General features: G+C 36.0%; 1 protein-coding gene across 5 annotated transcripts in view; it reads right to left on the bottom strand.

Annotated features, from left to right (window-relative positions):
• Positions 1–268: 268 nt before the first annotated feature.
• CDK8 (cyclin dependent kinase 8) overlaps positions 269–14,993 on the bottom strand; it is a 149,813-nt gene continuing 135,088 nt past the window's right edge. For 2 of the 5 annotated variants that reach the window (XM_055243989.2, XM_055243992.1), the window contains 7 exons: positions 11,931–12,074; positions 9,124–9,193; positions 8,256–8,328; positions 4,962–5,059; positions 4,173–4,251; positions 3,896–4,054; positions 269–1,553 (listed from right to left, as the gene is read on the bottom strand). In XM_055243989.2, coding sequence (XP_055099964.1) covers positions 1,428–1,553; positions 3,896–4,054; positions 4,173–4,251; positions 4,962–5,059; positions 8,256–8,328; positions 9,124–9,193; positions 11,931–12,074 — 749 coding nt within the window. In that variant the 3' untranslated portion in view covers positions 269–1,427. The remainder of the gene's footprint in view (positions 1,554–3,895; positions 4,055–4,172; positions 4,252–4,961; positions 5,060–8,255; positions 8,329–9,123; positions 9,194–11,930; positions 12,075–14,993) is intronic. The other 3 variants (XM_055243990.2, XM_063619252.1, XM_063619251.1) reach the window with 3 other exon arrangements.

Raw genomic sequence — 14,993 nt, 5'->3', positions numbered from 1 at the left:
AAATTAGGAATTATTCCAGCGATTGAAGGCTCACCAATATCTTCCAATTAGATAGGTGTCTGTGTTTCATATCTTACATTATGGTACCGAGTGTAACAGGAAAAAGGATCCATATCTAAGACTCAAGTCAGTACTCCATTATGGAGACAGACACATAGATATTATTAATGAAAGGTAAAGAGATTTCTTCAGAGGCTACTTGTTAAGGCACATTTTAAAATTAAAACAAAAACCCTTTGTACATATAAAAAATACAGCTGACTCCATGTTTTGATTTATGAAAAATAAATTTATTACATAACACCTTGTTTTTAACAATGTTCAATTATTTTTTATTCAGAATACTTGTGTCATTCATGTAAAATAGTTTGATACAGTACATTGTATGTTATAGGTTTTTTTTTTTCCTCAAAAATTCTAAGGCTCTCCTACTCCTTCTCCTTTGCTGAAGTAAGGGCACCCTAAACAACGTGCGAACAAGTTTTCAAAAGGAAAATTAACTGAACGAAATTTTAATAGCACTACACCAACCAGCTTTAAAATCAGGACGAAAATATTTGAATTGGATGCCGCACCTTTTTAAGGAAGTTATCTTTCATGCTTTTTTCATCTTAAAGCATGCTCACAAATCAGCAACACCAACAGGAAAAATAAAACACTGTCTATGACAATCATTTTAGTTTGTTTGCTGAACCAAACAGGTTTATATCAATGACAACATATTTAATTACTATCAAATAGCAGCTTTAATACCAGTCAAGTCATAGATTGAAAATAAAAACAAACTTCTAAGTTGGAAGTTAATCTTTGGGAGTTTTGAAACCTTTCTGGAAAAACTATGTGGCTTTTTGTACTTTCAAAAAAATCCAAGCAATATTCTTGGTCAGAAAACACTGATTAATGTAGAAAATGAATCAGCCCACTGATAAGACACTAAAAAGAAAGGTGTACCAAAATAATCTCATTTTGAGTCTCAGTTATTTCGTTAACATATACTGTATGTTTCAAGTACCAGTTAAACTTTGTGTCTGTGTGTGTACTATTGGTCAGATAATGTTGTTACACTGAAAAAATTCACCACATACGAAGACAAATGCTTGCCCCTAGCACATTCACAGCTTCAACTGCTACAGACTGTCACTGAAAAAAATGCATTGGTCAGTCTGAACCATGTCAAGTAAACTATGGAAGTAGCAAATCCACAACACAAACTGTGCTAGCACTTTCTTTTCAAGTCTAACTCCAAAATAGGTACAACTTGGAAGCCACTACCCCAATCTGTGAAAAGTGGTGGAACTTGGCTACTGGACATTTTGAAGATGTGGTTGTACAGTACATTCTCATGGCCCATACCAGGTTCCCGCGGAGAGCTGCACAGTCAGCCCTGCAGCAATCGCAACAGTGCATGGACAAGATTCCGATGCAGCTCAGTACCGATGTGTCTGATGTGAGTACTGTGGAGGCTGCTGGGAGGTAGCTGAGTATCCCATGCTGCTCTGCGGCTGTGATGTGCTTGGTCCAGGGTTGGGATAGGCAGCATGTGGATTGGAACGCTGGAAAGGAGATGAGGGAGAAGTGTGATTCAGGTGCTTCTAGGGGAAGCTCAATCCCAATATGTGACTGAAGTGTCATTATGTTTCAAGCAAGAAAGGATGTATAGGTTTTGTGCTGTGTACTAACTTTATAATTAAAGACAAAAACCCCAAATATTTTAACATCCTCTTCTCTTGAGGAAGGTCAGAAATATTGCTAGTAAATAATATTAACTAGGCTTATTACTATGCTGTGCAAATACATTTTTTTTCTACAGGAGTAACCCCTTTTTATGCTGTTTTGTATCTACTCGGTAAATTTGCTTGAGATGTTTACACAGAAACTTAATGATGTATACATAAAAAATTCAAAGCTTATTTACATGCTTTCTTCAGTAGAAAACTCGCCCCCACACACACGACTGAAGAATAAAAATGAGTATGATAGGAGAAGGTATCACAGAATCCATTTCTTTGGCATTAATACATTTTTATGCCCTTTAAACTAATTTTTTTTTTCTTTTGAGACAGGGTATCACTCTATCACCCAGGCTGGAGTGTAATGGTATAATCATTGCTAGGATTATAGGCACGCACCTCCATGCTCAGCTAATTTAAAAAAATTTTTTTTTGAAGGAACAGGGTCTCGCTATGTTGCCCAGGTTGATTTCAAACTCCTGGCCTTGTGATCCTCCCCCTCAGCCTTCTAAACCACTGGGATTATGGGCATGAGCCATGGTGCCTGGCCCCTTTAAACTATTGAATCTTATTTTCTGCTACAAGTTTATATACAAAAGTAAAAATATAACCACAGACATGTCAGAAGGATGGTATTCTCAATTCTAAAATGGCACAAAGAGAAAGAACATGATGGTTTGGGGTTCTCTAATTTTGATCTGTTAGATTATTATTCCCATTCTCACACCTCTCTCTCATACTATTTGCTCCCAAGACAAACACTATAAAAGATTAACCAGAACTTATTACTTCTCTCTTTCAAAGCATATTTAATAAGACATATAATTCCAAATTCTGCCAATCCTAGCAAAGGTAACATTTTTAAAAAGAGTGGACACATGAAATGATAGTCACAAATACTATTTTAAAATTCATCCACAAAAAACCAACCACAACAATCACACCAACAAAGCAGCATGGCATCATTTTCTCGGTTCCAGAAGCGAAGGTCAGAGCACTGCTCTGCTTCCTTCTAAGGATGCCATCACCTTAGTGTGCAAACACATTCGTGGGCCAAGAGAGATGCACTCTTCCCATCCGGAAAGGGAGAAAAAGATACTGGAACCAACAACTCCTACAGCTGTCTGCTCTTGGTGTCCTTGTTTAGCTAACTGGAAGAGAATTATGACTCGCACAACAGTGATTTCCATGGTGTGATGGGCTGGACTTCTCCCCTAACCAAAGGAAAGAGTTAATACCTAATTCTGAAAGTACAGTAACAAGCACTCGGGACCTTATCAGTTTAATAACATCTCTTTCCGTCTCTCTCTTTCTCTTTGTGTGTAAATAATTCTAATTGGTCAAATTTTCAGTATCCTTCCCACACTGAAACCTAGTGTAGTTGGGAATATGGTTAGAATAAGCAGCAGAGAAAAGGAGGTGGTATACAATTTTCAAAGAGGGTCTTTCCACAACGTAACTGACAATGCCATGATAGGATCCCTAAGTAGGCAACATAACAGCCTTTGTGGTCAGATCAAAGTATGAGTCCTGCATCTACAGCTTGCTGGGGATCCATGTGAAAGTTATTTAACCTCTACAAGCCTCAGTTTCTTGAAATGGCTACAACACTTAACCTCCCACAGTTATCTCATTTAATCCTTACTACAGCTTCACATTGATCATTATCCATAGTCTACAAATGGAAACTGAGAACATCTGAATCACTTACTCAAGGATACAGAGAGTAAGTGACCAGACTGGGATCTGAAAGCCTATGTTCTTAATCATTGTGGAATATTGTTCCAAAACAATAGCTATCAAGCTCCTACCATAAGCTAGGTGTCAAGACACTTCATGTCTAATCTGACAACAGCTGCAAGTTAGGTTTTACTAGTTTCATTTTACAGATGAAAAAACGCCAGGAGATATTATCCTGCTTGTCCAAGGTCACACAGTTAATAAATGGCATAATTTGTATTTGATCATTCCAAGTCTGGTTCAAAAGTCTAAACCCTTGCTACCATACCAGTGTCAGTACTTTTCCATGCCAATAACATTTCATGTTAATGTATTTCCCTGGGTATACAGACGTCAGTATTTCTCAATTAAATCACATTTTCCCACGATCATAAACCCATATGTAAACACTGACATGCAGTCAATACAAAATAAACCTGGAATACCTGATAGTCTGAGGTCATGATAAGTCCACCTGAGGTAGTGGTAGGAGGAACAACTCTCACTTTCTTCAATGGGGGTCCCTGTGTGTGACTGCTGTCTTGATTCCCTGGGTGGCCAGTTCCATTAGTGTGGTTATTGCCCTGCTGCTGCTGCTGGTTCTTCTCAATTGGTTAAACAGAAAAAGTTCAGCTCAGAGGGAGAACAAAATATACCCACAACAGAAAACGTTATGGAGGCATTCACGAAACAAGAAGCTGCTAACAGTACTTTAATACTTACTTTGTCTCCTTTGTCATCAGGTTCTTCTTCCGTTAAAAATTCTCGTTTTGGGTAAGGGATTTGACAACCGGCAAAAACGCTGATCATAAGAAAAAGAAAAACCATTTCTGGTATACTAATCAATATTCCAAATGCTTCATTTAGGAGATTCTCATTTTAATCTTTTAAGATGAACTTTGTCTCCATATTTGCAAATATAAGCACCTTTCATGTAACTGTGACAAAATGAATCTTTTCTTTGTAACTAGTAATATTACAGCAGGCTGCTTGAGGGCTTGAGCTGTATACAAATGATCAATAATCATCAAGTATGATTCAGCTTTCTTCTTTTATCCCAGCATTACTCTTCTATTAATACAGCCAAAATATAGATTCCAGCTGAAATATGTGTCACCAAAGATAATTTTTGTTTTACCCTTCCTACTACATTTATTAATAAAACGAAAGATGGTATAGGGAACACATTTGGGAATATTTGCAATTTTGGAACATGAAACTGTAACCGCAGACAGTAAGGAGCTACAGCATGCATAACCAACCTGTCACTGAATAGCTGGATCACTGCTGAAACTAATGTGATCAGCATTTCATAAAGCAAGAGATGAACAGGAATGCCTCTTAACTGGAAAGCCCCTAAATGACACTTTAATCAGCAAAGCTCATTTTTGCTTGTCATAAAGGATTTCCTTGGGTTCCCATATAAGAGGAGGAGCAACTTAAGAGTTGACAACCAGAAGAAAGCATACTCCAAAAACTCCATCATGCTGGTGAGTTAACTAGGCCACTTACTCTGATGTAGGAAGTGGGTCTTCTAAGAAATAGGGATCCTGCATAGCCTGTTCTGAGGTAATTCGCTTTATTGGGTCCATGGTAAGCAACTTCTGAAGCTGAAATCACAAATCATAAAAACATGACTGTATTGCTTCTCACAGTTATCGTTCAGCACATATGTGAAGAGGATGTATATTTTCTGGTGAATAACATCACAATTTGGAAAATATTTATTCCCCCAAATTAACAACAAAACTCCTAGTTGTTAAATTTAATGTAGTAATTCACACTTTAGTCATTCCAGTTTCATAATCTCACTTGTTTTACTCTTGCTTATGTTCTCTGACTAAACAAATGATCCCCACCCCCATTATCTAAATTGCTTTATCCAATTTAGAACAGGACCAAAATTTGTGTATTTTCTATTCTTTTTCTATTAAGATAAAAAAGCTGTTGTTACACACATAATACACTAACACATGTAGCGATTCATATTTAGATCCAAGTTAATCAAAACTGAATTAAATAAAAAAGTCAATCTCCCCATCACACCAGGCACATTTCAAGAGCCAAATGTGGCTAGTGGCTACGCTACTGCACTGTGCAGATCATCACAGAAAGTGGTACTGTGCAGTGCTGTTCTAGTCTAAATAAAAACGGTGATACACAACTTATAAAGTACACAGCTGTGTGATGAGTAGAGACTCTGAAAGTCGACTGCTCCATTCAAATCCTGACTCAACATTTATCAGCTGCGTGACATTCGATAAGTTACTTAATATTTTTGTTACCTCATTTGTCAAATGGAGATTAAAAATGGTGACTATTATCACAGGTTGTTTTCAGGATTAAATGAGTTAATATATGGAGAGCAATTATAATGGTGCCTAGCATAAAGAAGGTACTATGTAAGTGCTTGCTCTTATTGTTATTATTGCTATAAATGCCACGCTAATGTGAAGATTCAGTATTTTTTAGTTAAAACATAGTTCATTCAACTGGATTCTAATATGTGGTGTCTTAGTTTATACTCTGATCTAATGCAGTGGCTTCCGGACTTTAGGATGCATGAGAATCACCTGGAGAACTTCTTAAAACAGACTGCTGGGCCCTCCTCACAGAGTTTCTGATTGGTAGATGTGAGTAGGAGCCAAAAGCCTGCATTTCCAACACGGTCCTACATGATACCATGCTGCTGGACTGAGACTGCACTTTGAAAACCAATGAACTAACAGACACATTAAGACCTAAAAGAGGGGTGGCTCACACCTGTAATCCCAGCACTTTGGGAGGCCAACGTGGGTGGATCACCTGAGGTCAGGAGTTCAAAACCTGGTCAACATGGTGAAACCCCATCTCTACTCATAATACAAAAATTAGCTGGGTGTGGTGGCAGGCGCCTGTAATCCCAGCTACTCGGGAGGCTGAGGCATGAGAATGGCTTGAACCTGGGAGGCAGAGGTTGCAGTGAGCCAAGATCACACCACTGCACTCTAGCCTGGTGACACAATGAAACTGTCTCCAACAAAAAAGACTTAAAGAGAGATGACAAATTTTACAGGATAAAAAGACGCCCTTTTTTTTTTTTTTTGAGATAGAGTCTTGCTTTGTCACCAGGCTAGAGTGCAGTGGCAAGATCTAGGCTCACTGCAACCTCCACCTCTTGGGTTCAAGCGATTCTCCTGCCTCAACCTCCCGAGTAGCTGGGACTACAGGCATGCACCACCACACCCAGCTACTTTTCGTATTTTTAGGAGTTTCACCATATTGGCCAGGATGGTCTCAATCTCCTGACCTTGTGATCCGCCCGCCTCAGCCTCCCAAAGTACTGGGATTACAGGCGTGAGCTACCACGCCCGGCTGACACAATATATTTTAAGATGCAAATAAAACGCTAGAATGGTGAGATTAAAATTTAATTTTAATGATCTGATATTTCAGAGAAAGCACAATTTTATTTTTAGGGCTGAAAGGAAAGGCCTGAATTTGCTATTGAAAATACCCAACAGTTTTAATGGAATTATAATAGGGCTTTCCTAGGGGACTACTCAAGATTACCTCCAATTAAGATGGGTCACCCTGGTAAAAACAAGCACATAAGCTACAAGGAAGGTATATCTCTAGAGTTTTTGTGGTGATGGTAGGCAGAGTCATCTTAGACTATAATGAGTAGCAGGGAATCAAGGAGAAGAAGAATTCCCCTAAGTCATGACTTCTAATCTTCTGCCACTATCATTATTTTATTAGAATCAGTAAGTCTATAATTGTGAAGGATCCAACTTAAACCTCTAATTTGGGTCCTACTGTAAGTACATTATAATAAACCATTATGTGGATAATATATTGTGTGGTAATATGACAGGTTAAGGATGACTTTTTAAATTGCTGTTAAGATATGAAATACATGATATAAAATGTGAACTGATATAATAATAAGTAGAAAATACAGAAGGAGAAGCAGTAGAAAGAGAAGAAAAAGGAACAGAAGAAATGTTTGCCAAATGGCCTGGCTGCAATAAAGGAAAGGTTAACCTCTTCAAGGTGAAAGAATTCTCATTTAAGAACTTAGGAATAAGGATTAAAAGAATTTCAAGCCAAGCAAAATACAACCTGCTTCCCCAAACTCCCCTTCTATGTGTTATAAACCTTTTTCTAAAACAAAAAACATTTTTAATTATTATGCTGTAACAACGGAAATTTTATTATAAACAAAGTTGGTAATGGCTGAATATAATTTCATCACAAATTACCTTGTTAGTGCACAGATTCAATTAGATTCTAGGTTAAATCATTTTTCCATTACACACTGATAAATATGGCATCTATCACATTCTTCCAGAAAAATCAAATAGCACATATAATTGCTGAAGGACTGTTAACATTTAAGGTTATAAGAGGTATTTTGGAAATTAAGAACTTTGTAAACAGTCTTTCAAAGAGCTGAAATACAAAACAATCTATCAATGGTGAGAGGTATTTTCTTCTTGATACTTCTCTGAAGCTTTTAAAATTTTAAAGTAACAGATGAAAACAATACATGTAATTTTATAAATGTTTTGACAGATCTGTTACCATCGCTATCTTTAGAAAATCTAATGTGACCAAACATTAGTCTGTCAAACCATGATATGAGTCTGGAAAAGCAAATATTTTATTGTCTTTATTGGTATGCACTAACAAGATCTCTGCATTTACCATGAAAGCACTCTGAGTGCTAGCTGAGTAACCATATAAATTGATCCAAAAAAGCCTCAGTTGGGCTAGACAATTAGGAAAAAATGCATTTCATTAATCCTGTTATCCAATGCTTACCAAGTGGAATGCTTTACTATCTGGTTTAACTTTATGTTTTTCCATATACTTGATAAGGCTGCAGTTGGTATACCTGAAAGAGAAATACTATGAAATAGCTATATTAGACTTGAGGTTAATTGTACATTGGCTAAAGTCCTTCTGATGGGAATTATTTTGATCATAACTGATATAAAACATATATTGAAAACAGTATGAGCATAAAATGAGTAGAATTAAATCAGTTTTCTATTTCATTCAATATCCACAATGGTCACTTTTGAAAGGATACCGATGATTAAATGTAAGACAATTTCATGAATAACAGACACTAAACAGCTTTTTTTTTCACATGAATTATATTTTAACAATTATTTTGAATAACATCTGGGTCAAAAGTTTAATTCAGCCTTACCAGTAAGTGTAAAATACTTTTGTCATAGGTATATAAACTAAACTCTCCCAATCCCTGGCTTTGCATTGTAAACAGGTGAAATATCCATTCTTTTCTGTTAAAACCTGCTTAAAATTACTGTAACCTAGATTGGTAAGCAAGTGGCTATTACCAAAGTTTATTTATTTAGATTCTTATTTATTCAGCTGTGATACTTCTCACTAATGTCTAGCTTCCAAAAAGTAGTCAATATGGAAAGACATGAATTTGTTTTATATCCAAATCAGCTGCTAATATTAGTCACTTTTGTATATCATTTAAGCATCTTAAGAAATAAAGACTGTCATCATGAAAAATATTTATTAGAGTAAATAAGTAAAATTATTTATTAGAGTAATCTTATATTGAGTATTTTATTATGTTGAATATTCAGTCTTATACTGAGTATTCTGGTAAAGCAAAAATCAACAAGGAGTCTCTTTTTTTCCAACTTACGTATTTCTTCTGAAATCTTTCATTAATGTTGAATGTTCAGGCATCTTTTTTATATCTTCCCAATCTTTATCTGTGAAATACATTGACAAATTTTTATGTTGCCTAAGTTCCTATTCTTGAGAATTTTTAAAAAGGTTATTACCACATTCATTACATTTCCTATCCGTTCAACCTCCACACAAAAAAGCTGTCTTCAAATAAATGTTCAGCAACAGTAAACATCTTGAAGTGTAAACACAATTCCTTATCCCTTATATAACTTTATACATCTGTTTATCTTTTTAACTTTTAAACTGCAAGCTTTCTGTATGTTTTACTAAAAGCTGCCTCAATTTCTGTCACTAGAGAAGAGTAAGTTATAAATATTTCTATTTATCTTATTAAATGTCCTATTTCTATTAGTAAAACTGCTTATTTTCCCTTTTCTACCAAATTTCTTGGTTAAATCAGCAATCAATTTCTTCAATGAGAAATCTAAGATCTTCCCCTCAGTGGCTTTAAACTATACTTCTTTTTATGATACAGCCCCCCTTTCACCTTGTTAAATATATTTCTTTACATAAGCAATCAATGGAAGAAGTGGTAATAACTATTTGCACAATAGGGGAGGATATAATTAGTATATTAATAAGTGGGCTGGTACCTTGGCTAGTCTAGTTAACATTACCCAAAACAACCCCAGCTCCCAAATACGTTAAGTACAAAATGTTTCAGCTACTTTTGCTGGCATCCGAGTTGCTCAAACAATACATGCTACATAATGTGTTCTCTCCATCACTGCCAATGGGTTTTCCTGAGAGTCTACTAGGTGCAAAGGACTGTCACAGGTAGCTTAACAGCACCTTTAGCTTTTTTTTTTTTTTTTTTTGAGATGGAGTTTCGCTCTTATTAACAGCCCAGGCCGGAATACAATGGTATGATCTCGGCTCACCCCAACCTCTGCCTCCCAGGTTCAAGCGATTCCCCTGCCTCAGCCTCCAGAGTAGCTGGGATTACAGGCATGCGCCACCATGCCCGGCTAATTTTGTATTTTTAGTAGAGATGGGGTTTCTCCATGTTGTTCAGGCTGGTCTCAAACTCCCAACCTCAGGTGATCCGCCCACCGCAGCCTTGCAAAACCTTTAGCTTTTAAATGGCCTTTAGACGCTTGCTTTTCTTTGAACTTACTTGTAAAAATATTTGGTAACTATCCTCCAAAGACATCATATATTGTAAACTAAACATACACTACACTCCTAAATGGAATTTTCTCCTTAACTATTTCCTTGCTCCAATTTCTCTGTTTTATCAATTTCTCAAGCTAGAAATTTTAAGATAATCTTTTAGTTTTCCCTTATTTATACACTTCCTATAAAACATTTCCATCTGCCCTTTTTTCTACATCCTTATCATCACTTACTTTCTGTCTGCAGCACTGCTACAGCTGGTTTCTGATTTCAGTTACCTCTTTTTAACTGATTTTTACCTACCACCACCTTACTAATCTTCCTAAAATGTAGCATAAATCATGTCTCTAGTACTCAAGAACTTATGGATTCTCATTCTTTAGCTATCAAATCCAACCTCTGCTGCCTGCTTTCCAAGCTTCCTTATAAACCACCCTAACCTCTGAACCACACATTAAGAGTCGCTGATAGACATCTTCACCACATCTACTCCCTCACAGAAGCTATGCCTTTCCCGTGGGCTCAGAAATGGTGGACACATTCAGAAGCAGGAAGAAAAGAGAATTCTTCTGTATCTACTCAAACCATACCTACTTTTTAAACATTCTACATATAGCAGTACAATGCAAACTCCAAGAGGGCAATAATCATGTCTGTTACATCATCAATAACTTTTTACTTAAGACAGTGCCTGGCACATGGCAGGTACTCAATAAATATTTACTGAATAAATAAAATTCCCATCACAACAGAGGTCTTCTCCAAACTGGTGACCAATTTCGGAGAAAGGCAGTATCTGTGTAGTTATTCTGCATTTACTGATAATTAACACCCTTACAAGGGAATGTAGAATTAAAAGTCTCAGGTATTATCTCTATTAGTCTTGAGTTTATAGTGACCTGAGAAATATTCCTAATAAGAAACACTTTCTACTAAGTACTTGACTAGCCAAAATTTAGGTGTTTTAAACAAATTCTCATTATTCTGGACCTCTGAGCAGTTTTTGGTGATTACCGTTCTGTAGTACAACTAGGGATTGAGATACAGTTGTAGAGATCTAATACCAGGGATAGGATACATGTAAACCATCTCTCTTGCAAAACAGCAGGCTAACTCACCGTGGGGTACTATGACTCTCACCCACATTGTGACTGTTCTAAGAGAAGACTTAAATGCTGTTATTCAATATAATGTGATTCTGTATAGTGTCCTAAATAGAAATAAGGTTCAAAATTTATATTTGAATGCCAAATAGTGGCAGTATTATATGTGCTGCCAGAAAAAAATTCCTTCTACTGAATTCATTGATAGTTTCTACTGGTAAGAGCTAAAGGTACCTTTTTAATACAGATATTGAAAATATTTTATCATTTCAAATATCAAACAACAAAACAAAAAAGTAAAACAAGATGAAACAAAAATACAGTCCTCAAATTCAGGAAACCCATAAATATTTTCATGCTGATATGTAAACTCTACAAATTTTGCTGTTTCTACGGATCTTTGATAAATGCAAGTCAAAAAACAAAGACTTGAGTAAGAGTAGCTTCCATCAGCTAAAAATATATACCTCTCCAACGAAGACATCTAAGTTCAAACAACAGTGATTTAAAAACAAAAACAAAAATGAATAATGTGTACCTGCAGGAAATCCCATTACATTGAATATTCTGTCCAGCTGGTCATGGTGATAAGGATTACTAGTTTTGATGTCCTCTTGTCGACAGTGAAATATTGGTTCTGACGTTAGTAGTTCTGCAAATATACACCCTATAGCCCAAATATCTTTAAAACAAAAAGAAAAAAAAAAGAAAGAAAAATAGGCAAGGAAAAAAGAAAAAGAAAGGTGCAAAATAAAGTGGTTCTTTCCAAAAGAAAATGCAATTTTATTTTCTTGGGGAGTGTTTTTTTCTTTCTTTCCCTAATAACTCATATTAATTCCTAAGCAATTATAATTATTAAATACCATGAAACATTATTATAAGTATACATTCCCATGCCCTCCACCCCGATTTTTCATTCTGTATACCTCCATACCACCCAAATGGTTTTGCTCTAAGCCCAGTTAAATGTACTGGCTGTATTCTGGTGAGTTTTCAATGTCCAGGTGATACCTTTTCTGTGAACTACAGTAAAGCTGCATATGGAGCATGGGAACTACAACCAAAGAAAACTAAACAAAAACAAACAGAAAACCCAAACAGTATTTGAAATTGGGCACTCGCCTAACACAATAGCGTAAATTTTTGTGCTAAAATATTTTTATTTTATTTACTTGCTAATTTGCAAGGTCTAATAATTACCCTCTCATGTTAGCACTAATCAGTAAGGTGGTATTCCACCAAGAGACAATGCCCGACCTCAAAACGCCTAAGAATTAACAGCATTTCTACTTTAACAAAGTTTTTCTTTCAAAGTGGTTCTTGATGCCGTAAGCAGTATCAGATTTTGCAAATTTAAGTATTTAATACAAAGGACAGGAAACAATAGCAAAATATTACTGTTAACACGGATTATAAATTCGGCTGGGTGTGGTGGCTCATGCCTGTAATCCCAGCACGTTGGGAGGCTGAGGCCGACGGATCACGAGGTCAGGAAATCAAGACCAGCCTGGCCAACATGGTTAAACCCCGTCTCTACTAAAAATACAAAAATTAGCTGGGCATGGCGGCACGCGGCTATAGTCCCACCTACTCAGGAGACTGAGGCAGGAGAACTGCTTGAACCCGGGAGGCAGAGGCTGCAGTGAGCCGAGATCACGCCACTGCACTCTAGCCTGGGCGACAGAGCAAGACTCCATCTCAAATAAAAAAAAAAAGGGTTATAAATTCAAATGAATTATTGACAAAAGCCAGGCAAATGGGTTTCTCTGTACGCAACAAAGTAAATTCCTTTCATTCACAAGATACAGATTTACTTTCATTCATATTAAATTTGTACTCAAAAGAACTATTAGTAGAGGTAAGATCTATTTGCCAATGTAGAATTTAAAGCTGAAAATATTTTATTTCTACTCTTAACAAATCCTACACTAAATACAATGGTGTGCATATAGCAGACCCTCAACACATGGTTTTTGACTGACCTAATCAATACCTGTGACATATATAAATAACCAAAGGGAACAAATCAAAATTACTATTTTATCAAAGCTGATTGTTCAGATATGTTAATAACTGTCACTTAAACAGGAAATAAGAAAAAAACCTAAAATGAGAATTCCTAAATTCCAAAACTGGAATAGAGATATTTAATTTAATCTAAAATTTCACACATTTACATTTCAAAGTAACAAGTTAATCATCGATTTACTTAAAGATTCACACTGACTGCAGCAAGTGATTTTAAAAAATGATATCTTATTTACATATCAGAGAACCAAGCCTAGCCAATACCATCATATGGAAAAGTCTCATCAAGAAACATAGGCCAACCTATTTTGTTTTTGTCATCAAAAGGCATATGGGAAAATTAATTATTTTGTGATTATTCTTTTTATATGGGTATACCCTATAAATCTAACCTTTGATAATCAATGGCCACACAGGCAGCTAAGTAGGATCATAAAAAGGGATCATGGATGGCTTTGCATGTTTAAAATTCTACTTACAGTACACCCAATAAACACTGTAACAATTCATCTGGTTAGTTATTAAAAATCCCAAAGAAGAAAATAAAATATGTAAAGGAAGATGAAAGGTAAGTAAAGTACTTAAGCTATAATTAAAGCTACACTGCTCTTAGCTGAGAATACTGGCATATGCCTGTAGTCCTAGCTACTCAGGAGGCTGAGGTGGGAGGATCACTTGAGTCCAGGAGTTTGAATCCAGCCTGGACAACACAGCAAGACCCCACTTCACAGAAAAAATGTATGCAAAGCTACACTGCTTTTTAAAGAAAAAGTCTGGTCAACAGGAAAAATAATGTATTGAACCTTGCTTAACTCCCTCCCATCTGGTAACTCTTCTGTCTTTATATCTGCTATTCTCTCTCACCTTTGTCAATTTTACCATTCTTCCTTTCTTCAAAATCCTGACCCATACATTAATCATTAACTCTGAGTCAGCTGATCAGGCTATTATTTCAGATACATTTCTAATTCTTGTAAATAAGTTTCTTTTTCCTACCTTGTCTTTTTTTTTTTTCAGATCGTGCCCAATTCATGGAAAGTCTCTTTAGTGTTCACCTGCCTGCCAAACTCCTTACAAAATGGCTTTCCAAATTAAAAACATACTAAGTTTCATCTACTTCTCAAAACGTGTGATGCTCATAGGTAGCTACTGAGCTAACCAGGCAAAGGAAATAGTAGGAATTGGCATGCTATACAGACCAAATTTGGGAGGAGAAAAGAATTTGCTCAATAATATTTGAATCAACAAGTGTAGTAATAGCAAGCTTCTTGTTTTGATAAAAGGGAAGAAATTCTCATTTTCTCCATTTTAATGTGTATTTCCCACTTAGCAGAATGCCTCACATTTAGCGGCCATTCAGCTATTTGAGGACAAACACCTGAGCTTAAAAGTCCATACATTAGTAAGACTTTTAGGACTACTTTAGTGGCACTGAATTAGAGATTGATATCCCTTTTTTAGCCTTTTCCCCAAAGTAAATCAGACAAACAAAAATAAAAAACAAAACACTCAAGTGAATTAAACTTTGTTCCTGGGATTACAATGTTTACTAACCTATTATTTCCTCTCTTTG

This window comes from Symphalangus syndactylus, chromosome 15 (genome assembly GCF_028878055.3).
Source record: "Symphalangus syndactylus isolate Jambi chromosome 15, NHGRI_mSymSyn1-v2.1_pri, whole genome shotgun sequence".
Lineage (NCBI taxonomy): Eukaryota > Metazoa > Chordata > Mammalia > Primates > Hylobatidae > Symphalangus > Symphalangus syndactylus.
This window is presented reverse-complemented; position numbering and strand designations above follow the sequence as displayed.